This window comes from Propithecus coquereli, unplaced genomic scaffold, assembly GCF_000956105.1.
Source record: "Propithecus coquereli isolate 6110/MARCELLA unplaced genomic scaffold, Pcoq_1.0 Scaffold73, whole genome shotgun sequence".
In the NCBI taxonomy this organism is placed as follows: domain Eukaryota; kingdom Metazoa; phylum Chordata; class Mammalia; order Primates; family Indriidae; genus Propithecus; species Propithecus coquereli.
Genome location: NW_012153396.1, coordinates 4,824,862 through 4,848,041, shown reverse-complemented (window position 1 = coordinate 4,848,041; position 23,180 = coordinate 4,824,862). Strand labels below are relative to the sequence as shown.

The following is a 23,180-nucleotide window of genomic DNA, read 5'->3' as shown; positions in this document are numbered from 1 at the left end:
GTCAACAAACATGAGCGCCTACTGTGTGCCCTGCAGCATGCCCGGCACTGGGGTGCCCAGTGGAGGAGAAGCAGCTGTCCCTGTCTTCCCTCTGCCAAAGGTGACCGCATTCTAGGGCTCCCTCTTAGTAGCAGGGTAAAAGCCCAGGTGTGATGAGTCAGTTGTTTTCACTGTGCACCTACGACGTGCGAGGCAGAAAGCAAGGCGTTGCTGCTGAGGACGGGAAGGCAGGACGCAGAAGGATGGCGCAGTCTGCTCTGGGTGCTGAGAGTTTGCGCAGATACTGCCATGTTTGCTGAGAGACGGGGACAGTGCCTGGGTTGGGTAGCGGGGAGGCCTTCTGGAGAAGGTGGGTCTTAAACTTGGGGCAGGCCTCAGGTGACTTTCGAGGCTCAAGGAGGAAGGTCCTCCAAGCAGAGTGAACCTGAGTGACATGTGCAGAGGTGTGGAGTGTGGAGTGGACAGGTGTGACCTAGCACAGTGCCTGGGGCTGCCTGAGATAAGATGGTTCACCCAGCAGGAAACAGGCTGGAGGGGTGTGTCAAGTGGCTTGAAGGGCCTCAGATGTAGGTGAGGCCCCTGTTCCTCTTTGCCGGGCTGAGGGAGATGTTTCTCCTAGTCAGAGGAACAGTGGAGGCCTAGAAAAGTGAGGCCACATGCCTGGTGTCATAATGAGTCTATGGTAGGACTGCCGCACGCCTGTGGGCCATTGGTGCAGAGGTGGCTGTTTCTGAGGCCCCAGGGAATGGTACAGCAGGTGCCAGGAGAGGTGAGGGGGGCGAACAGGGCTCCAGCTGCTCTCCCTGCTGAGGCGCTGCCCCCCTGACTTGGGCCCTCCAGCCTCAAGCCAGGCGAAGGCACCTCCCCACCCCTGTGCTGTCAAAGAGACTCATTATTCTAATACTCCCCTGCAAGATCAGCATCAAACACCCCAACTGGAGAATGAGTCAGGCTGGGAGGGGGGCAGCGGTGCCCTCCAGGGCAGGTGGGGCTGTCCCGCAGCTGGCTGTGAGCCCTGCTCAGACCCAGAGGCTCTGCGTCCTCAGCCCTTTTTGTTCCTGCCTTCCCCCAGGAAGGGGGTGAGGTTGCTGTTGAGCTTGGCCAGGCATTTAGTCCTGGTGTTTCTGGACACTCTGTCTTGCTGGTTTGTTTTCTGTACTTCTAATTGGAGCCTTCACAAGGCCCTGCCCGCTCTCCGCTCAGCGTGTTCACCATTTTCTGATTGTAGCAGGCTCTTGAACAGCTGCAATCGGGGTGGCATGCGGGTATGGCAAGGGTGCAGGGCTTGGAGTCTCGGACTCAAGACCCAGGCCCTACACCAGCACCGGCAGCGTCAGCTACTTGAGTCTCCCATGCCTGCCTGGCCAAATAACTTTTCTGTGCCAGTGCCCTGGTGGGGCTTTCTACCAGTTCCAGACACCCACTTCTTGCTCCTTGCTCCAGGTGTTGGGTCAAGGAATTGCCAGTTGGCACTGTGCTCAGGGTGTGCTGTTCACGGGCAGAGCAGTGGCATGCTATCATGGAATGCCAGGCTTTGCATAAGAGGATCCTGGTCAATCAGGCTCTAAGCTCAGCCACTAAACAATTGGGTGACCTCAGGCAAGCCACTGTACCTCTCTGAGCACCAGCTTTCCTCACCTGCAGATCAGAGGAGCGATTAGGAATGAAGACTGGCCCCGGTTGCTTTCTAGATACCAGGCCGCCCCTCCCCTGACCATTGTGCTGTTACCAAGCTGGGTAAGAAGGAGGCTCTTTATCTCTGCAGTTCTGAGCTCTAAGATTCCTCCTTACCCCTGGGCCCTCAAAAACAAGCCAGTTCAGCTCAGAGGGAGCTAGCCGGGGAATGTGACCATGTTGGCAAGCCTTCAGCCAGCTCTCCCTAGCAGCCAAATGGGTCACTGGCTGCAAGCGTCCTTGGGTTTGTAATGATGATCACAGGGATTGTAGGCTCCTGGACACCTTTGGAATGGGCTTTGTGAGGCCAAATGCTGAGCAGATTAAATTTCCGGAGAAAGAACAGCTGAGAAATAGTCCTGAGCTTCCCTGAGCCACTTCTGTGCTATGGCAGCAAAAGGGTGTGCGTGTGCACATGTGCGTGTGTGTTCTCACCTAATGTGGGGGGAGGTGGGCAAGGGGAGAATACAGTCTGACCCGCCTCTCTGCCTCTTGTAATTAGTAACGGCCAATGGGAGCAGCTGGTGCTTGTCATGTTTTCTAGGACAGTGCTGGGAACAGAAAGAATATGATGAGTGTCATGGAATTTCATGATAGGAGTTTGGGGTGGCTTTCCCCCCTGTTTAAAAAATAACGTTTGGAAGAGTTGCCCTGGAGAACTGCTGAAAGCAGAAAGGCCTATGGACGTTTTTGGTCATGTCAGATGAGGACAAGATTATCCAAGTGAGCAAGGGTGTCTCTCCCCATCAGCCGTGCTGTGGGGTTCCAGGGCCGCCCTGCCAGAAAGTGAGTAAAGGGCCCGTAATCACAAACAGGCCGGGATCAGTTACGACCAGAAGTATTACTTTAGGTCTTGGCTTTGGTGGGGAAGAATGCAGTTTTCCTTGGCCCCCTCCCCCGTCCTTCTCAACTTAAACGAGGTCTGTGAAAGCAATAGCTCTGGGGCTGAAGAGAGGCTTGGTGAGGGGTCGCAAGGGCCCAGCATCAGAGGGCTCCATTCACCCCACTGGGGTTGGGGCAGGGATTGCCTGGCGAAGTTGCTGCCCCCATCCCTCCTTGGGGTCAACTAGGGAATCCTATTTTCCCAGTTTTTCTTGTCTACCTGGGACCGCCTCACCTCTGTCTTGCACACCAGCCAAGCGTCCTGGCATTCTCTGTGTGCTTGCCACACCTTCACTGCATGTGTACATGGAGGTCAGGTGGGGACAGAAAATAATGGCTCAGCACATTGGAGTGGACCTTAACCAGTTCATGAAATAACAGAATGCAGGACTCCCATCCCTCCTGGCTCTGACCCAGCACGGGGGTCCTGCTCCTCATCCCCTCCCCCTGCCCCAACCAGCGCCTCTGAGACAGGCATCAGATCGACTCTTCTGTGCTTGGGCATGCGTAACACTGCCCGCAGAGTGCTGCCATCACGCGGGTGTGCTTCCCTTGGCATTGATAACAGGAGCAGGACCAGGGGTGGCCGGGACCTTGCTGCCAACAGGGTGGAATTTTAACTAATTGTTCCTTGGAGGGAGAGACCTTTACTTCATCATCTGGGCTTTGCACATGGAGAATGAGCATCCAGGGGTCCACCCCACTGGCCCCTTTATCAGTATTTAACCCCCTTCTTCTGCTTCCATGCACCAGACCTGTGTCCCAGGCCTCACTGCACAGCCAGGTACAAACTCACCTCCTTAGATTTAAAGGGCATCCACTTGGGGCCAGAGCATCTTGTCAGCACCAACGTGGCAGCTGGGAGGAGGATTTGGACCTCAGGGGCCTGACCTGCCCTCCATGCCCCATCTCTCAGCCCCCATGGGGTCATCCCACTGCCTCAGGGCTCTGGCAGGAGAAACTCCATTCTGGAAGTGGTTTCAGCGTAAGGGCTGGATGGAGTCGGAGCCAGGTTTGGCAGGAACTCTGATCCAGAGACCGGGACAGAGAGCGTGGGGGATGGAGATATCCGTGTTCCAGTCTAAGGGACAGACCAGAGCTGGGGAGCTGGAACTGTCATGATATTGCGACATTGCTCACTTCTTTGGGAGCGAAATTGTAGCCTGACATGGCTAAGGGCTGGGACTCAGCTGGGGGTCTCTTGACCTGCACTGACAGGGCATATTTAAAGGGGGGAAATGCTCATGGCTCCAGCCCTCCCGACCGCCACCATTCCTGTTATCTGACTCCATCCAGGCACCAACCTCCAACCACTTCTAGAATAGTCTCTTCTCCGAGGGTCCAGAGGTGGTGGGGTGAACCCCTGGAGGCTGGGAGGTGGAAGTATGGGGGGCGGACCAGATGAGTGACTTCCCCCAGCTTTCTGCCCCATCTCCCTGCCCTCAGGTACAAGGACCTTTTGCTGCACTGTGTGCTATGGGATGGCAAAGGCTGGGCCTTACTCAGACTGCAGAAAACCAGAGCCAAGCGAACACGCAAGTGTGTCATCAGGAGCTAGAGATCAGACGTTTGCTCATCCATGCGTTCATTCATTCATTCATTCACCAGCATTTACTCCCTGCTGTGTGCCAGGCACAGAGGTCAATAAGGAAGACTTAATCCCCATCTCCATGGAGCAGACCATCTAAAGGGGAAGCAGTTACCCACTCTGACCCAGCTGAGGGGGCCGGGGTTACTGGCGGGTTGTGGGGCAGGGTGGGGGACTCTGCTCTCCTTTGTGCATTGGGGTGGGAGGCACCAGAGACCGGGTAGTGTGGGAAGAGCTGCATCACTCATTGGTGCTCATGGGTGTCAGTCATCACCACCTGACCAATCAGTGTAACTGTGGCGAGTCTCTAGAATGAGAGACCTGGGCTGGGCAATCTCCAGGGCATCTGGACTAGGGGAGTATCTGGCTTAAGTGTGGCCTTTTCTTCTTGGATTAGGGTAGGGTCTGTGCTAGACCAGTTCTTGGGAACCAGGAAAAACAAGATGGTGCCCAGAGGCAGAAGAGACAGGATGGCAAATGGTACAGGAAGAAGCTCTGTGAGAGAACCTAGACCTAGATCACCTTAAACCCAACCACGGCTCCAGGATAGTTATCCCAGGACAGGGGTATTTAAGGCTGAAGTCGGACCCATTCGCTGCTTTCTGGAGACTTTATATCAGAAACCTATGGGAAAGGCAAGAAAGAGATTACCGAAATAACCTCTTGTATGCCAGGCAACGAGCTAACCACCCTTTTTCCTGTCATTATCGCCACTGCCCTGTAAAGTATAGGCATCATGACTGCTGTTTTTCAGACAAGAAAGCCAGGGGCCAGTTCTTCCCTGTATGCCGGCTCTTGGTCAATGTGCTGTGCTCTTGGTCAATGTGCTGTGGTTCTCTGCAGGTCCTGAGGTGGGCGCCATGGTGGGAGGAACTATTTTTGGTGTAGCTCTCTCTCTGCTGCCTTCTGGGGGCTGAGGGAAACAGGTCTCTGGGGCTGCCTGTCCCAGAGCCAGACTTGCACCCAGCAGGGAACAGGGCTTTGTTTGTGCTCCCTGTATGAGAAGCCATGGTGCCAAGAGTCCCAGTGGAGGCCTGCAGGGCCTGTGGGGCTGCTTTGAGTGGGCTTGAGAGGTGCTGCTCGTGGCATCCCTCTGCATTCCTCCAGAAACCTCACCCAGGGTGTGGGCTTGTCCCTGGTGACTAGCCTGTAGGGCCTCCCTGAGCTTTGGTTTTCCATTCCTGTAAGGGGAGAGGCCCAAATGGAAATGGCCCAGTCTGATATCCAACCAGAGTGCACGAGCCCAAGCTCTCAGGGTTTAGGAGTATTAGCGTACTGGGTGATCCTGGGCAAGTTATGCAACAAGCAACAAAAATCTCTGTGCCTTGAGTTCCCGTAAGCAAATCCCCCTGGGCGCTGTGAGAGGTGCTTCCCAAAGTTGGTGGACTGAAGGAGGGAACATTGCCCAGGGCCTGATTAACTGCACTGGACTCTAGCAAAGCAGAAGGCCCATGGGCCAGAGGGATGAGAGCTGGAGAGAAGATGCCCGACATTGACCCCGGGAGCTGCTGGGCTTGAGACATTCTGAGGACAAGGAAGGCAGAAGGGCCTGGTATGTCTGTAGAAGCCAGGGAAGGAGAAAGCCTTGTGCCCATCTGTCATTGCATTTCATTCACAACAACTACTTATTGAGCCTCTTCTTTGTCCAAGACTCTGAGCCAGGCAGGGGCTGGACAGGATGCCAAGATGGCAAGACTCGGCCTTTGTCCTTAAAGAGCTCTTGGTCTAGTGGGATAGACGGCCAACCCAAACCTAAGGGCAGCGTGCTGGGAGAGCTGAGGGTAGGAATGCCAGCAGAATGCCAGCTGCTGGGGAATCACAGGAACTTTACAAAGGTGGTGGCTTTGAAGGATGGGGCCTGAATATGGTGATGAATCAGAGAGGCCAACATATTTGGGGGCTTTTGAGCTCTTGCATTAAAAAAGCAAGATTGAGGACATTTCCCCCAAGCCCCAGGGAAGGCTTGTGTTCAAATCCCACTGTGCCACTGAGTAGCCACTCTGTGGCCAGTGTGTGGCCATTCTGCCACTCAGTTTCCATATCTGTCAAATGAAGACGGCAATCAAAACCCATGTGGCTATTGGGAAGGTTAACTGTGAAAGAAAATTGTCAAGTGGCATATTCATTTTTCTTTCCTCTTCTCTTTTTTTTTTTTTTTTTTTGAGACAGAGTCTGTTGCCCTGGCTAGAGTGAGTGCCGTGGCGTCAGACTAGCTCACAGCAACCTCAAACTCCTGGGCTCAAGCGATCCTCCTGCCTCAGCCTCCCGAGTAGCTGGGATTACAGGCATGCGCCACCATGCCCGGCTAATTTTTTCTATATATTTCTAGTTGTCCAATTAATTTCTTTCTAATTTTTAGTAGAGACGGGGTCTCACTCTTGCTCAGGCTGGTTTCAAACTCCTGAGCTCAAACAATCTGCCTGCCTCGGCCTCCCAGAGAGCTAGGATTACAGGCGTGAGCCACCGTTTCCTCTTCTCTTGATAGGGATGGGCTACCATCCAGTCTGGGGCACTAAGTTATATCTGGGGGGAAATTAGGAGTCCATCGGGTTCCTGAAATTGCTTGCAATAATAACCCCTCTGCCTCCATCTGCCTACAACCTGGAGACTTTTCAAAGCATTTTTCCACCCATTATCTCAGAGTAATTCTATAGGGGTAAGTAGGGCAGGTGGCTTTGTTTCCATTTTTCAGAGGAAGAAACAGAGTTTCAGGAAGGTAAGTGGTATGCATAGACCTCAAAGCTTGTTTGCAGCCAAGCTTGGATTTGAACCAAGGGGCTGCAAAGTCTTAACCCAATGCCCCTTCTGAAGCAAGATCGATGTTTCCCAGAGAGAGTGTCATGCAAATGCGTGCTGAGTGGACACAGCATTAAATGGCATTGAATCCCATCATGAGAAGGTTGTTTCCTTTCAGTTTTCTTTCATTCCACATTAGGTCAAGGGAAAGTCTCCATTTGGGGGTTCTCTAAAACTGGCTGATGTGACCAGGAGCAAATCTGACCTAGGCTTAGTATCTTGCTAGAACTTGCCTTAATATCTTACTGAACTTCATGGCATTGTTGTTTCATTGTATGTATTTTTCTAGTATCTTCTATCTGTGCCTAGGGATACTGGTTTTCCATTTGACTGTAGCATAGGAAATATATTGAGGTTTTTAAAAGTAAAGTCAGTTTAAATAAACACACTAAGAAAACACTCTTACAGATATTACTCAGATGGATTAACTGGTTGCCTGGTGTTCCACAATGCCTGAGAGCTTGGGGAATGCAGAGTTAAAGAGCCCCAAGTAGGACACTCTTTTGGGCACCCTCCGTCTCCCACAGTCTCCTAGGGTGATACCAGTGGCTCCCAAATCCCAACTGGGAAGGGAGCCTGGAAAAGCATCCGTGTTCGTGGTGGCTACTCCCCACACCGCGTAGAAGAATCCACGTCGTCAGAGAGGTGTTGACGTCAGGCGGTACAGGATTTTTGCAAGCCCTCTATTTAAAATTCCCCAGAAATTAAATAAGGAGGGTTTGGAGGGAGGAATGCCCTAGACAAATTGTGGAGTGGGTTTGTTTTGTTTATGGAGATGGCCTTTAAAGTCGAAATTGCCCCCGTTTTATTTTTGCCCAATTGAAGAGGGGCTGAATTCAGCTGGGAGGGAGGGGATGGTTGTCAGCCTACGGCTCTTAGTGGAAACTAACTCAATTCTGGGGCCAAGAAGCTTCCATTTTTAGCAAAGAGAGAACAGGGAAAAAATATACAAACTCGTACACAGATACTTCTTAGGCATTGGAGTAAGCTGTTTAAAAGAATGAGGATAACCCTTTATATTTCAAATGACCACTACCAACTAGAGGGGCTTCCAAAGCTCTCTCCTCCAGACTGCAAATGCATATATAAGGCATTGCTGGGTGCTTTGTATTCTTTTCTTTTTTTCTCACCACAGCCCTGGTAGAACATAACATACTATTTCATATCCCATCTCACCAGTGAGAGCAGTTCAGCCTCATTCATCAGCTGTTTTGAATGACCAGGTAACTTTCCGATCTAATGTTTGCTTCCTGAAACTGTAGTCCACCCAACATCATAATACATGGAACCATCATAGGTGGTATAGAGACAATATTAAAGTTTCATTTCTCTTCCAAGCTGTCTGATTTATCTCAGTTTGATGTTTGATCTTTCAGTCTTTATCTCCTCTCTCATAAATCTCTTTGGTAGCAGAGGGAGCAGGCTACAGGCTCAACCTCTTCATTTGTAGCACAGCTTGAATTTGCTTCGGTGCTTGTTCTCATTGTGTGTGCTTTTATGGTCAGAGCCAGTGGTCCCACCTGTTTATTCATGGTGGCCACCTGAAGTTTCCTTAGCAAATTACTTTCTTGAAGTTAAAAAAAAAAAAAAAAAGCTGAATTGCTTTAAATGTACAGATAGTCTCCTGACATACAATGGTTCAACTTACAATTTTTCAGCTTTGTGATGGGTTAATGAGGGTATTGATTGCATTTATGACTTAGGATATTTTTGATTTCCAGTGGGTTTACCAGGACACGACCTCATTGTAAGTTGAGGAGCATTGTGTATATATTGTGTGGTCCACAGTGTCCGTGGCCCAAGGATATGGCAAAAGCCATACGAGGTATGGAAACACCTGAGGTTTGACAATTGCTGACCTAAAGTCACTCTTGCCTGGCAGAGCCCTTGGGTAAGTTCTTAAGCCAGAAGCTTTTTCAGGTTGGGTGTCCCTGCCTCCCCCTGCCACGTAGGCTCAGAGGAGAGGTAACTTGGAGGTGGGCCTGAAAACCATTTGTCCAAGGGGAAGGTGCAAGAGGAGTGTAGGAGCCATGCCCCTTGACTTTCCTGGAAGTTGGGGTTGCTTGGTAGACACCGATGGAATGTAGGAGAAGCAGGATTGGCCTTCTTGACTCATTTGTCAGATGGAAATTTGGAGAACTAATAGAAAGGGCGAGCAGCGCTATTCTCTTTCTGCAAAGCAGTGAACAGCTCGAGTGGTTTTTAAGGGTAGCTGAATGAATGCTGTCTGGGTATGAGACCGGAGCGCTAATCCTGACACTGCCCCTTCTTAGTCAAGCACCTTGGGTGAGTCCCTCACTCCTGGTGTTTGCCAATGCAGCCTAAGATTTCACAGACGTGGGGGCAGACTTCTCCCCCAAGACATGCTGAGCTTACAGTCCCCAGAACTTCTTTCTCATCCTTGCTGCAAACTGGGCGACCCACACAACCAAGACTGCCCTAGACACTCCCAGCTTGTGCCCAAGATTTTGTCATAAGTGTTAATAGTTCCCTGCCATTCACTCCAGAAAGTTTGGACAGTGAATTATAAGATCCCTGTACTGAGCCGTGTCCTTTGTTCTCTTCATTTAAGACTTTGCATCTTGTCATATTTGATCTGCCATTACCATCTGTGTGGACTTTTTTTTTGGCTCCTAATCCTGGCACAGCTTTGCTAAATGAGACAGTGCCACCAGCCCAGTGTCTCTCTGTCCTCATCATGGACTGATTAAAACATCCAACAGGACAGGATCCCATTGGAACCAGCCCTTTAGGTTGTAGCCAGTGAGTCATCACACCCTCTCTGGATGTGTCGGCCATCAGCTGTGAATCTGTCGGTGCAGCCCTATAGCCCCCAGGTCCTGAGGGATCATGAGAGACCCAGGGCTCGGAGGTCTTGGCTCTGACAAATCTGGGCCCACCAGGCTGGCAGTTCTCTCTTTGTCAGAATCCAGGGTGGGCTGGCCCCCTTCCTTCCCGTTGCATCCTTCTGTCTGTCCAGTGTGCAGAACATTTCCCGGTTCTCTGAGCATCCCTCCCGCGATGCCCGGTTTACATGACCACGACCAGCATTGAGGCCGCTGGGCTCTACTCTGGAGCTCACTCTCTTCTTTAAAAGTTGGGACCTTTGCCCATTTTGTGTCCTCTGGCCTTGCCCCCATCCCCATGTCTTCCAAGATCGGTGAATGGTGACTGACGGGCTGTTTGTCACGTGCTCTCAGGACCTTTTTCCCTGTCCAGCTGGTGAGAGCACATCCAGGCAGGCTGTCGGTGGTGTCTCCACCTCTGCCTTGGGTCTCCACCCTGCCCCCCACCGGTCAGCACATCCAGCTGACACCTTCCTTCCGAGAGCACACACTGAGCCACGCACAGGAGCCCAGCTGACCCTTCCTCCCTCAGTCTGCCTCACGTTGCCGCTTCCTCCTCAGGAGGGAAAGGCGTATCTCTTTCTTACTCTTCTCTTGCCTGGAACAGTAGGAGGGAAAATGCCCTTTTTATTCCCCTTGGCTCTATTTCAGACGAGATCGGGCGCGTTCAGGGTGGTATGGCCGTAGACCCCTTAGCTCTATTTCATAGTTCCACTTATGTGACCGTAGCCCTCCTGACTTGATTCCCGGAGGGTCACACCTCCCTGGTTGTCGCATCGTCTTCGAATGTCCTCACAGCCGTATCTCTCCCAACATTCCCATCACTTACAGTTGTGTCGTTAAGACTTGACCTTCTTGCACCTTCTATCCATCCTGAGCCACCTTCGGTTTAGGTGTCTGGCCACAGGCTCAGGCCTCTGTGCTCTGCTTTCTAAGGGACAGACAGGACAGTGTCTTTGTGGTGAGTGCCTCATTTTCATCTGGAAAAATCCCCACCATGAAGCGGCCTAAGTAGTAGTAGGTGGAGCCACGTGTCTCTACTCACACTGTCCCTCCCACTAGATTGCCTCCTCCGCCCCCCAGATTTTATCTGAAGTTCCGTTCAACTCTCTTCTGCTCTAAGACTTCTCCCCTGACTACTCAGTCTCATCCCTGGATGACTGTGTTCCTTCAGCAAGCACCGCATCAGCCACTGCCGTGTCCATGGCACAGGCGTGTCCAGGTCACTTGGCCCAGGCCCTCTCGTGCCATGACACTCACCGTGTGGGGCTGCACTCCTAGCCGCTCTATGGCTCCTGGAGGGGCCTCGTGCTGTCCTGTGTTCTCTACCTCAGCCTGCCCCTGGCCCCTGCCTGTGCCAGGCACAGACCGAGACCCACAAGTTTGCAACAGAGACCTTCCAGAGTCAAGGCTAAATGACAGTGACACCAAGAGTCAGTCTCCCTCCCTCCCTGAGACTCCAGAGACCTAAGACCTCTCTGCCTCCCTGCTGAGCCCTGGCACCAGTCCTTGAGGGACAACGGGGTCTTGGTTCCTTCTTTTGAATTCCCCACGGTTTGCATTTAAATCTTAAGGTGAGCTCTGTGCGACTTGCTAGGATTCAGGCTCTGTTCTGAATGCTTTTCGAGGATTAACTCATCTAATCCTTGTAGCAACACTGTGAGATGAAGGTACTACTTCAGGTCTCTTTTACAGATGAGCAAATTGAGTCAGTTGCCTAAATTCTTGCAGCTGGTAAGTAGCAGAGCCGGGATCTAATCCCAGGCAGCCTGGCTCAGGAGCCTCTGCCGAAACCTGTTCTTCCCGACCTGTCACTTTTTCACGTGCCCCCTCTGCCTGCAGATACTTGTTAGTCAGGCCTCCTGGGTGCCTCATCCGTGACCTCCACCTGCTCAGCCCCTCCAGAGCCCTGTGGGCTTGGCAGGGACGCAGCCCAGCGCTGGCTCCTGGGCCCATCGAGTGAGGTGGGCAGGCTGGAGCTGAGCGGGGAGGTGGCAGCAGCCCAGGCTGTCTTCTTGCCACGGACTCCACGGAGCCTTCCAGATGGTGACGTAGCAGCCTGTGCTAATAGTCTTGGAATCCAGGCCCCAGGCGCCCAGGGGAAGTTCTGGGGCCCTGGTGGCCTCAGAGCCCATGTGGGGGAAGGGAAGGCCCTGGGTAACAGAGCAGGGTGGGCGCCGAGGAGGACCAGCCGAGTGGACTGGGTAGGCAGGGGCTGTGTGGTGCACACAGGAGGGACCAGGGAGCCTCTCACCCGCTCCTGTTTGCTTTGGACCGTGCAGATTCGTGCTGCGAGCTGAGTGTGTCTTGGCAAGAGGCCACAGTGACAGAGCCTTCTGACCAGGGGAGGCCTGGCCGAGGGTGGGCGGCATTTCACTGTTCTTAAAGGCACAGCACGCGTGGGCGGCCTGCATTCCCAGCTTCTCTGGTTCCCGCAGGTAGAAGCCTTAGATCTGCCCCAGGGTCGTGGGAGGAGGGTCAGGCTGGACCCAGGGCAGAAGCAATCTCTTAAGGGCCCAGCCTTGGGCCAGGTGAGCAGTGCTGGTGACACATGCCTGGCCAGGCCCCCTTCAGTCGCCTTTCTCCTCAGCATCTCCCCACCCTCTGCCATTTGGTGCCACAACTTCTCACCTTGTTCCCTTCTCCAAACCTACTCTAAGGAGAGAACATGGGAATGCCCACACGTATCACCCTTCCAAGGAAGACAAGGCCCGAGCCAAGGTTTAGATTGTGAATAGAGGCATTTCTGGCAGCTGGTCATGGTGCTGGTTGAGGGTTCTGGGCAGGGGACACTTCTGGCCCCCAGAATCCATACCAGCAAGACCATACGATGTTTGAGGTGGTCTGTGTCTTCTACTCTTCCTGCTCCACGCCCCACCCTTCTCCACCTGGACACAGGAACTCTACGTAGGCCTAGGTATAGTTAGTGCCCCCAAGATGCTTAGCTCTGAATTAACTGGTGTTAGCAACACACAGAGGATTGGGAGTAACTTACAGGGGAAAAAAAAGGCTAGGCCTAGAAATCACCTACCTGAAGGATGCTGGGTTCTCCAAACTCCAAGCTCTGAGTCTCATCCCACTGGAAATCCTCTGGGTTTGTGCCCAAAGCCTGACCCCAGCCCTCTCCTGCGGGCCTGAGCGTGGTGCACAGGTTGCAGTTGGAGCCTGCTGTGTGCGGTGCCTGGGGCAGTGGGGAAGGAGAGCCTGGGACCCGGATGTGTGTGGTTCACTGCGGAGTCCTCATGCCTGGAACAGGTGCTCAGCACCTACTCACTGGGTGAGAAGCTCCGGTTATTGAGTGCACTGGTGCTGGGCAACCCGCAGGTGTAGTCAGTATTATCCTGACATGCCAAAGAGGCTCAGAGAGGGCTAGTGACCTATCTCAGGTCACTCAGCTAGTGGGTGGTAAAGCCAGGATCCAAACTGAGGTCCGTCTAGGGAGGAGCTAAGACGGATCCATGAGCCTAGTCCTGGGCTGAGCTGGGCCGGAGGGGGGGCGTTTCCCAGAGAGAGGAAGGAGCAAGAGTGTCCGCTCCCCCACCAGCTATTTTGTCCTAGGCTGAGCTGTGACCTCAGAGGACTCTGTTAACATCCTAATTGTGTACAGCTGGCCTCACTCTGCCCTAATGAGCTCATTATCCTCCCTCCTTAAGGAGGCCATTGTGGCCTGGTCAGCCTGGGGACAGCAGTGGCCTGGGAGTGCCCTGTCGCTTCCTGCTGCCTTCAGCCAGGCTCAGCCCCCTGCGAAGGCCCCAGTCACTCTCCCAGCCCCTCTCCCCCATCTCTGTCTGTCTCAACCTGTGCCTCACTCTCAGTTTCTCTCCCTCACCCCATGCCAGCAACGGTCAATTTAAGGGATCTTTGAAATCAGCTAGACGAGTGGATTCTGCTGGGCCTTGTGGGAGGGAGAGTCTGGGCTTGGGCCTGAGCTTCTCCCTCCTGGGGCTGGGGGACTCGGGGCTCTTGCCATCCCTGCCCTGAGCTGGAGGTGCCCGCCAGACCTCCCGACATTGCCTTCTCCTCTCAGTCCCTGGACCATTGCAAAGTGGGTTGTTACTGGGGCCCACTGAGGAGGGCAGGCCACAAATGCTGGGGATATCACTGTTCTTTCTGGGCCTTTGCCTCCTGGAAAGGGCTCGGGGCCCTGGCCTTCTGGCACTGCAGAGACATGGCCCTGGTGGAAGGAGAGGCCAGAGCAAGGCGGCTCTCAGGGTGCTGGCTGGTTTGGGATTCTCCTAGATGACTTCTCCAGTCTGTGGGTGTAGCCCTGAAGACCAGGGCTAGAGATGCCACAATAAAGGTTTCTTGGGCACAGCAGGCATGTGTGGGGTCTTAGGGCTCCTCTGCAATAGTCTGCAGTATTCCAGGGAAGGGGTGTGGTAGCTTCTCCCCTGCACCCTATCTGGGAGAGACCATCTCAGCACAAATGCTTTCTTGAGGGACCTGCATGAGCAAGGGCCCAGCAGGCTTAGGAGGGCCTGGCTGTCAGGCAAGGCTGGAGGGGTGTGCTAGGAGGTCTCCCAGCCAGCCCAGGCCTCTCCGGGGGTCTGCACTATTCCCTGCTGCCACTAAGGTCCCTGCCCCCCCCACCAAAAGAGCCTGCTCCCCTTCTACCTGGAAACCAGGGTTGACCTCAGGGAAGGGGCCAGGTGTGGCAGCTAGCTGGAGAACAGCTGCCCAGGTCCCTCTCCCCTGGGCACAGATGTCGCCACCTCCTCAGTCTAAGGCTCCATCCTTTCGTGAAACCTCACTGATTTCCTTTCCTACAAAAGGAGGCCAGGCGGATAGAAGAGGAAGGTGAACAGAGGCCATCTTGGAGTTTGGACCCGTCTTCCTAGGGACATAAAAATGGCAAGAGGTAGCTCAGTCTGGTTCTGGGTGGCTCCAGTCCTTCATCCAGTAAAGCTCATAGCTTCTGTTTAGTGGGTACCTACTGAATGCCAGAACTGTGCATTGTTCCTCATCTCATCCAGCCCCCACCAGCCTGCAGGGCAGGTGATATTCTTACCATCTTACAGATGAGGGAACTGAGGCTCAGAAAGCATAAGGCACTCTCCCGAGGCCATGGAGCAGGGAAGCGGCAGAAACGGGATGCGGACTCAGGTCTCTGGCTCCTCTGCTTTGGCTCTGTGCTTCCCTGGCTGTGAGATTTGAGTATCAGTAAAGCTTCCTGGGGGAGGCTGGATACGTCACGGACTTTAAAGGATTAATGAGATGTAGAGAGGAGAGGGGAGGCTGCAGGACCTCTGTCCTGGGTAGTGGTGTGAGCCAGAGGACAGAAGCCAGGCTGAGCGTAGCCCTGAGACATTTGGGGTATGGAGGAAACCCCCAGGGATGTGTCCATGACCATGTTGCAAGACAGCACCTTCCATTCTTCTGAAAGTCCGCAGATCAGAGTGACTACGCGGACGCACACGTGAGTCAGTTGACCAAGCTGTACTGGTGACATGCTCATCAGGCTGCCCTGCTGCTGCGAATGGCACAGATGCCAGCTGGCCACCCATAGGGTGCTGCCTCTCTCAGTGATTAACAACCACCACCACACTGACAACAGCTCAGCCCAGGCTACATTCATGCACTGTTTCATTTATTCCCCTTGACAACCTTGGGAAATAGGCTCCATTAATTACTCATATCAGAGAGGGTAGACTGAGGCTCAGAACTGTTTAGTAACTTGCCCAAGGTCACACAGCTAGGAAGTAGGAAGCCAGGCCCTGAATCTGAGTCTTTCCAGCTTCAGACTTCTAATTAATACCCTCTGCTCACCTGTGCACATGAACACGCAGGTATGTGAAGACTGACATCTCTTCTCATGGTGTGCACACCCCAGACATGTGCTCAGATGTAGACATAGCTACTTTCAGATGGGTACACATATAAAGTCCCAACATCCAGGGACACACGTTCTCAAGGAGTCACCGTTACCCTCGTGCATGCAGCAGACATATACCTTATCCCCTTGCAGTGGCTAAGAATCAGGGTTCTGCGAGACTCCCTGGGTTCGAAGCTTAGCTTCCTCCTCTGAACAGTGGGAAGGGTGATGATAATAACAGTTAATTTTCACAAGATCTTTGATGAGTAAATAATTTTTTATTTTCATTTTATTTTTTTTAGCGAAAGGGTCTGTCTCCGTGGCCCAGGCTGGAGTGCAGTAGTGTGATCACAGCTCACTGCAGCCTCAGACTCCTGGGCTTAAGTGAGCCTCCTGTCTCAGCCTCTCGAGTAGCTAGGACTACAGGTGTGTGCCACCATACCTGCCTGATTTTTAAAAACTTTATTGTAGAGATGGGGTCTCAGTGGGGTCTCGCTATGTAGCCTAGGGCTGATGAGTAAATAAAGTAATGTATGTAAAGCTTAGTGCCCAACAGGGTACCCTTGTCAGCATTTGGCTACAATTCTGTACAATCGTGCACAGACACAGCTTTATTCCCATGTGCACATGTGCCCGTGTACACATAGATGTGTACGTGTACATAACTCACTTCCCATGTATTCAGAAATACATACCCCTTTCCATCCCTACCCCCAGCATACACCCCCACTCTCCGAGACTCCGTGGGGAAGGAGACAAGGCCTCTGCATGCTTTGGAGGTGAGCCTGGGAGCCCCACAGGGTGCACTGGCTGACATCTGAGCCTGCCTGGCTTGCTGGGCCACACCCCAGGGTTCAGGTTCTTTGGCTCTTCAGTGGAGCAGCAGTGCCTTTGGTCAGGATCCCTGGTTGTAGCAATTGACGTCTGAGCCACTGGCTGCTGAGAGAGGCCTGTCAGCAGCCCCAGGTGGGAGCAGGCCCAGGGAGTCTCTCCAAGAGGCCTAACTGCAGGACTCGTGCCAGAGCTCCTGGGAGGTCTGCATGGAGCCAGGGTGGGCACCTGTGCCCACGTTAGCGCACGCTCACCTAGGCGGTGTTTGAGCCTGTCCGTCTTTGCCCACAGCCTCTTCTCTGCAGGGCCTGACACAGGAGAGACCTGAGACTTGAAGCCACACAGCCTGGCTCTGCACATGTCGGGGCTGAAGTGCAAGGCCAGGCTAGTGTTCTCAGACAAGGTTGGCAGGGGCCACCAAGCCGTAGAATGATAGTCTCAGCCGCAAGTCTTGGGGCACAGCAGGAAAATAGTGTCCTAAGTCTCTGTCTTAGGGTAAGGAAGTGCTTCTGGTCAGCAGGTAATGTAGCCAGGTGTACCGGAAGCTTCTGGTTGGAGATTTTGATGTGGGAAGAACTCAGGGACAGCCCTGGGGTGCCCAGGCACTGCATCAGGCTGCCCTGCCTAACGGGCACATCGGCCATACACTGGCCCTCGGCAGGTCTTTGCCCGGCTCCTCCTGTGTGCCGGGGTCTGTGCGGCAGGGGTTGGGGGTGCCCCCCGCCCTCAGGAGCTTCCCTTTTGCGCGTGGGTGCAGATCTACCCTCCACCCTGGATCCCTGGCTCCTGGGGAAGGGAAGGAATGGCACATACGTGGAAGGGCTCCCCAAGAATGAAGTAGGAGGGAAAGGAGACGATGCCTATGGTGGAGAAGGGCCCCAAATCCTGACATCATAGGCTCTTGGAGCCGAGGAGAAAGGCCCATGCATGGGGGAGGGGTGGTAGCAAGAGGTCAGTAGGCCCGTGGACTTGCCGCTCGGCAGTTCAGGACACAGACCAGCTTGGATGGGACTGACTGAGGAAATTGCCCAGGAAGGCAGGGCACCCAGGCCTCACATGCACCTGCAGTGGGGACATCCTCCCTGGCAGCCCACACCACCTGTGCCCATGGAGGGGGCTCACCTCCTTTGTCTCTGCTGAGGGTGACTTTGGAGCCCCAATTCCAGAAGCAGAAGGCTTAGGGGACAGTGATCTCAGCCATCCAGGAGACCACCAAGTCTTGGGCTCACACAAGGAAAGGAACAAAAAGATTCCCTTGGTGCATATGAGCAGGGAGAAAGGAGGTTTGTTGTTTGGGAGGGTTGAGTTGGCAGTGGGCACAGCACACTTCAGTGTAGAAAAACAGGCTGGTCGCAAAGGGAACTTGGAAAATCCTTGGCGAGCTGCCTGCTTCCAAGCTACGCTGTTCCTCGAGGCATGTCCCCATGTTGTCCAATGACAATAAAATCCCTGGCCCCAGCCCAGGCCCATCCTGGGAAACCCTGTCCTGGGAAGACTGGCTGTCGTCCGAGGCCCAGCCTTCCAGGCACTTCCTTGGCCTACTGGAACTGTGCTTGGCTTGGGGGGTGGACCTGGGGTGGTTAGTTCGGGAAGCGTTGTGATGAGATGTGGGAACCAGAACCGTGCGCTGTTGGCGTTAGCACCTGGGCCTGGGATGGCACGTGTTGAGCCTCAGCTTTCAAGAGCCACCAAAAAGTGACTCCACATTGGGAATTGTGGCAACTGCTCTTTGGAGGTCTTGGGGGTTGTATCCTGGGAGTGACCACTTGCCCAGAGTGGCGGGGAGGTCTCAGTCCTCACCCGCTTAGGTCTGTGGTAGCAGATACTCCAGACTTGGCTCGAGATGGGACCCTTCAATCATGATGCTTGGTGACTAGTAGTTAGGGGTGGGTGGCATTGGTGAGGACGCTCTCAGTTCAGATGATTGAGACCCAGCTCCAGGTACAGTAGGTCCGCCAACCCATAGTTTTGCTTTCTCTGAGGTCAACCACTGTTGGAAAATATTACGGTATTTTGAGAGAGAAACCACATTCACTTAGCCTTTATTAAAGTACATTGTTATAATTTTTATTTTATTTATGATAATCTCTTACGATGCCTAATATATAAATTAAACTTCATCATTGGTATGTATGTTTAGGGGAAAACGTAATATATATAAGGATTTGGTCCTATCTGCAGTTTCAGGCATCCACCGGGGGTCTTGCGATGTGTCCCCTATGGATAAGGGGGACATATTAAGGGGACTGTAAATGAACAGTGCAGGAAGTTCATTGGCTCATTGCAATTAGGAAGCCTCTTCAAGGCTGGACCTGGGCCAGGTGTCCAGCTCTAGTGCACCTGGAACCAGGCGCTCAACTGATGTAACTCAGGACTGAGTCTCTTTCCCTCTCTCGGCTTCGCTCCTTCTTTATTGACTTAACTCTCAGGCCATCTTCCCACGTGCCCCCTGCAATTCCTGCTTTAGGTGGGACTTAGGGTTCAGGTCATCAAAGCACCCATGTCAGCTCCTAAAAAAGCTCCTGAGTAGCCTTGCTTGGGTCACAGGCCTGCCCCTGAGCCCTCAGTGTCCAGAGAGATGACAGACCAGTCAGGAAATGAGTGGAGGAGGCAGGGCACCCGGCCCAGGGAGTTGGGGCAGCCTGTCCTATGGCCTGCAGCCAGGGTCCATGCAGAACAACTGGGACTGGGGCTTCCTGGCAGACTGCTGGGGGTCCTGAGAGTGTTCCCCTAGAGGCTCAGAAGGGGAAAGACATCCCAGGCAGAGACCCGTGCAACGTCCATGCCCTCTGGATGCGCTGGGGACTGCATTAGCTACAGCCTCTGAGCAACCCAACCCTGTGGCCTGGGCTTCAGGGAGAACAGCAGCACTGCTCCAAGCAGCCCCCTCAGTGCCCCGTGGGAGTTCACAGTGGGCATGGAGACAGGGCCCTGGGACTCCTTGACCAGCTAGCAGAGCTCAGGCTCTTCCTGGGTCAGGGGAGGTGGACAGTGAAACCCTCCCACCGTGTCAGTGAATGGAGGTCCTGTTGGTCGAGATGCCAGACACCCAAGGTGCAAGCAGAGGTTGGGGGGGCTCCCTAGCTGCCAAAGACCACCTCTTCCAGCCTGACCTTGGCCCCAAGGTGAGCATCCATTGCCCACTGTAGCCAGCTCTCAAGAGTATGTCACGCCCCAAGTATGGTCCAGACCCTTCCTGAGTTCCCCGAATTACAAGCCACCTGCAATCTGCCTCATCCCCCAGATGCTGAGTGAGTGCAGGTGTCTGGTGCTCTAATAACCACTTCTAGACCAAGAGGCCGGGGAAATGCCAATGGCTGTCAGAGGTGTGTCTTAGTCTCTGACATGCTGGTGGCTGCTGCCTGTCCCCAGGAATGGGCGCCAACACATGCCTCTCACCATAAGTTGCTCAGTGACTTCAGCTGTTCTCTCTTACGAGGTCAAGCCTCCCTTTTTCCATGACCCAGAGAGCCATTCAATGTACAGAGTATGCCCACCTGCTCTCTTCCAGCCGGGCTAGTGGGCCCAGTGCAGGGCGTCTTGGGCTCTCTAGGGTAGAGCATCTAAATGAGAATTGGCACAGCCCTCGCCCTGGGCATTACTCGCCTAGCCTGGTCCCTCAGAGGCATAGCGTAGGGGTTAGGGGCCAGCCTGCTTAGGTTCAGATGAAGTCTTTGCAGTCACTCGTTCACCCATGTATGTGTTTGTGAAATAAACATGGCAGGAGGAGCCACGGGAAGTCTGAGAAGTAGGCGGTCTTGGGAGACACAGGCTTTGGAGCAAGAGCGGGAAGGAGAGGAAGTTGGACCTGTGGCATCACTTCCACCTGCAGTGGGGCCACATCCTCAGTTCTTCTGACTCCGATGGCTTGTGACCCACTGGCCCAAGCTGTCTTTTTAAGTCTTGTGTGGCTGTGTCAAGGGAAAGGCCTTGGTCTCTAGGAGAGGGAGATGGGCACAGGGAGCAGAGAGCCAGGCCTGGTGTTGTCGGGAAGGGTCCTGTTGTCCCTCTTCTGTCACCCAGGCAGAGAGGAACTGTCTGGAGGCCGTGCCAGGCAGCCAGGAGGAACCCTGGGTCATGGTAGTTGAGCCTACAGCTCAGAGACACTGGGGCCAACCCCTCTCCACAGAGGAGAGAACTGAGAGCTCAGAAGGGTGTGACGCAGATGAGGCCCCTGAGCCAAACAGGCCTGGGCCCTGGCCTGGCATGGGCTCTGCAGAGCTGAAGTTGCAGGACTCCCCAGAAAGGATCAGGGGCAGAGGACATTCAGGACTGGACCACTGGCTATTAGCAAACCCAGGCCTGTCACATGGGGCAGGTAGGAGCTAGTTGATGACCTAGGAAATGACCCTGGGTTCTAGGGGAAAGGCCGCTGAGGCCTCCCCCAACTGTGCAGTGCTGGGGTGCTGGTCTCCTCTGCACTGCTCCCCCCCAACCCCCGGCGCCTTCACAGCAGCCTTCGGGCAGCCTGGGAGGACCCCCCAGTGCTGGTCAGGGAGAAGCCCTGGAGTCTCCTGACAGGAAAGGGAAAGCTCTGCCATGAACAGTGAAAGAGAATCAGTGCCATGTTACATTTGGGGACAAAGAAGTGTCCAACAGTGGGGAAGGGGTGGGGAAGAAGTCAGGACCCTGTGGAGAGCACCTTCCAGGAAGGGACTGAAGGCATTCGATGGAGTCCCAAGACCTGGGGAGCTCGAGTGCTGTGCTCAGTAAATGTTTGAATGAATGAACAGACAAAATGAATGAGCCTTTATCATTCGGCTGTGATTGTCAAGGTCACGTGAGGATGCAGTGCTTGCTTACTGTCATAGAAATTTCTGCACACATAAAATGCAGCTGTGAGTAGCACCGGTGTGCAGACACCACTGACCGTGGTGGGGAGAGGGCGCAGTGAGCATTAGGGAGAACCTGTGAGGCTTTGTTCCTGGATGCCTCTGAAAGCAGAGAAGGCGGCCAAATTTTGGCCAAAGCAGTGGTCCTAAAGGGTTTGAATGACCATAAATGGTGTCCGTGTATGGCCAGGGCTCCCTTGGCCTTTCCTGCAAGATGATTTTCATACATCAGACACATCATCATTTCCATTTCATTTGTGTAAGTGTGGGTCGTGGTTTATTGGGCCCTCTTCTCAGGGAATGTGCTGGTCGTTTCTGCCCCAGAAGAGATGCAGGCTCTTCAAGGCTGGACCTAGGCCAGGTGCCCAGGCCATCTGGCTCCATGCCCTGCGCTCTGGGCCACTCCTTCCCTCCTCATCCTGGCCCCCAACCCACCCCCTGCCGTCACTGGGCTCTCACGGCCCTGTTCTCTCGTGTCCTCTCTGCAGGCTGGTGGTTTGTGAGCACCTCTGAGGAGCAGGGCTGGGTCCCTGCCACCTACCTGGAGGCCCAGAATGGCACTCGGGATGACTCAGACATCAACACCTCCAAGGCTGGGGAAGGTAAGGGCCTGTGGGCTTGGGGGTGGGGGGGGTTGGGTAATGAGGCAGGGATGGGGCCCTGGAGCTGCCCCAGGAGTCAACCCCTGCTGGGGGCAGCTCTCCCACTGTTCCCCCCAAAACCATCAGAACTCTATAGTGAGTTGGGCCATATCTCAGCCCCTTCCCTTGGGTCCCATCTCACTGAGGCCAGTCCACAGCCCACCTCCCACCCTACATCCCTGCCGGCTCCCATGTGGGGCTAAAAACAGAGGGGAGGTTCTCCTGGGCCGTGGACCTTGGGCTTTGGCAACTTTTGGCCAGAGACTCAGGAGCACGGTCTTAGGACTAGACCCACCAGAAAGCTCCTGGGCTCCTCTGGAAGACCCCATGGAGACCTCAGTTCCCCCAGCCACACTGTGTTCTCTGCAGTAGGGACAATCCGAAGGGATGGGTGCGCATAGCAACTGCCGTGAGTGCGTCCCGCTCAGAAGCCTCTGCACTGGGTGCTGTCCGCTTGGCCAGGGGTACAGACCCTCCAGATCTGTGAGCCGTTTCTCAGTGGCTCAGGAACTCAGGGTGGCTCAGGCCCCACACAGCTGCTCTGATTAGCTCTGGCTCAGTGAGGATTTGCAGGGTCTCTGTCCTTGCATTCCAAAGAGCCTGCCCCTGCCCATGTCCCCTGGGCCAGCACCGGCCTGGGCAGCCTGCCTGTGGACTCAGCATCCCCAGAGGAGGCCTCCTACACCCAGTAAATCTGAGCCACACCCAGGTCAGTCCCTGGCCACCTGCCGCTGATGACTTCCAAACCTCCCGTGGCCTGGCAGCAGGAATTCTTTCCCTAACGGTCGGTGGGACGGTCCAGATAGATGTGTCTGAGAGCCAGAGGAATCAAGGCCTGCCACCCGGGGCTTAGGCCACCTCCAGGCCTGCTTCCCCCGCCCACCTCCCTGCTGCCAGGCCAAAATAAGCAGCCCGCCAGCTCCTTATTCATCCTTCCCCTCAATGCAGGTTACTCTCGGTGGGCGGCTGGGGCCCCACCTTTCCTCCTGTGTCAGTGCTTCATTTCGGCCCCTGTGCGTTTCCAGGGACAGGCCCATCGGGAAGGGCTTGCGTGTCCAGGCGGGGCTGAGCCTGCACCCCAGCTCCTCTCGGGCTCCACTGCACCTCTGCAGCAGTGGCGAGTCATGGCCCTGAGCTGGATCTGGTCTAGTTTGCTGCAGCTCCATGTTCTGTAGGGCATCCCAGGGCCTCACAAAACAGCACTAGCTCACACAGTGCCAGGTGCTGGGCTAGGTCCTCTAAATGCCGTGCCCTGGGAGGACACCGTTGCTGTCCCTG

At 54.3% G+C, this 23,180-nt stretch overlaps 1 protein-coding gene across 1 annotated transcript in view; it reads left to right on the top strand.

Moving 5' to 3' along the window:
• SH3PXD2A (SH3 and PX domains 2A) overlaps nucleotides 1–23,180 on the top strand; it is a 79,871-nt gene that overhangs the window by 35,541 nt on the left and 21,150 nt on the right. Inside the window, exon 3 of the mRNA XM_012661752.1 lies at nucleotides 21,750–21,863. Within this exon, the coding sequence (XP_012517206.1) occupies nucleotides 21,750–21,863 (114 nt within the window). The remainder of the gene's footprint in view (nucleotides 1–21,749; nucleotides 21,864–23,180) is intronic.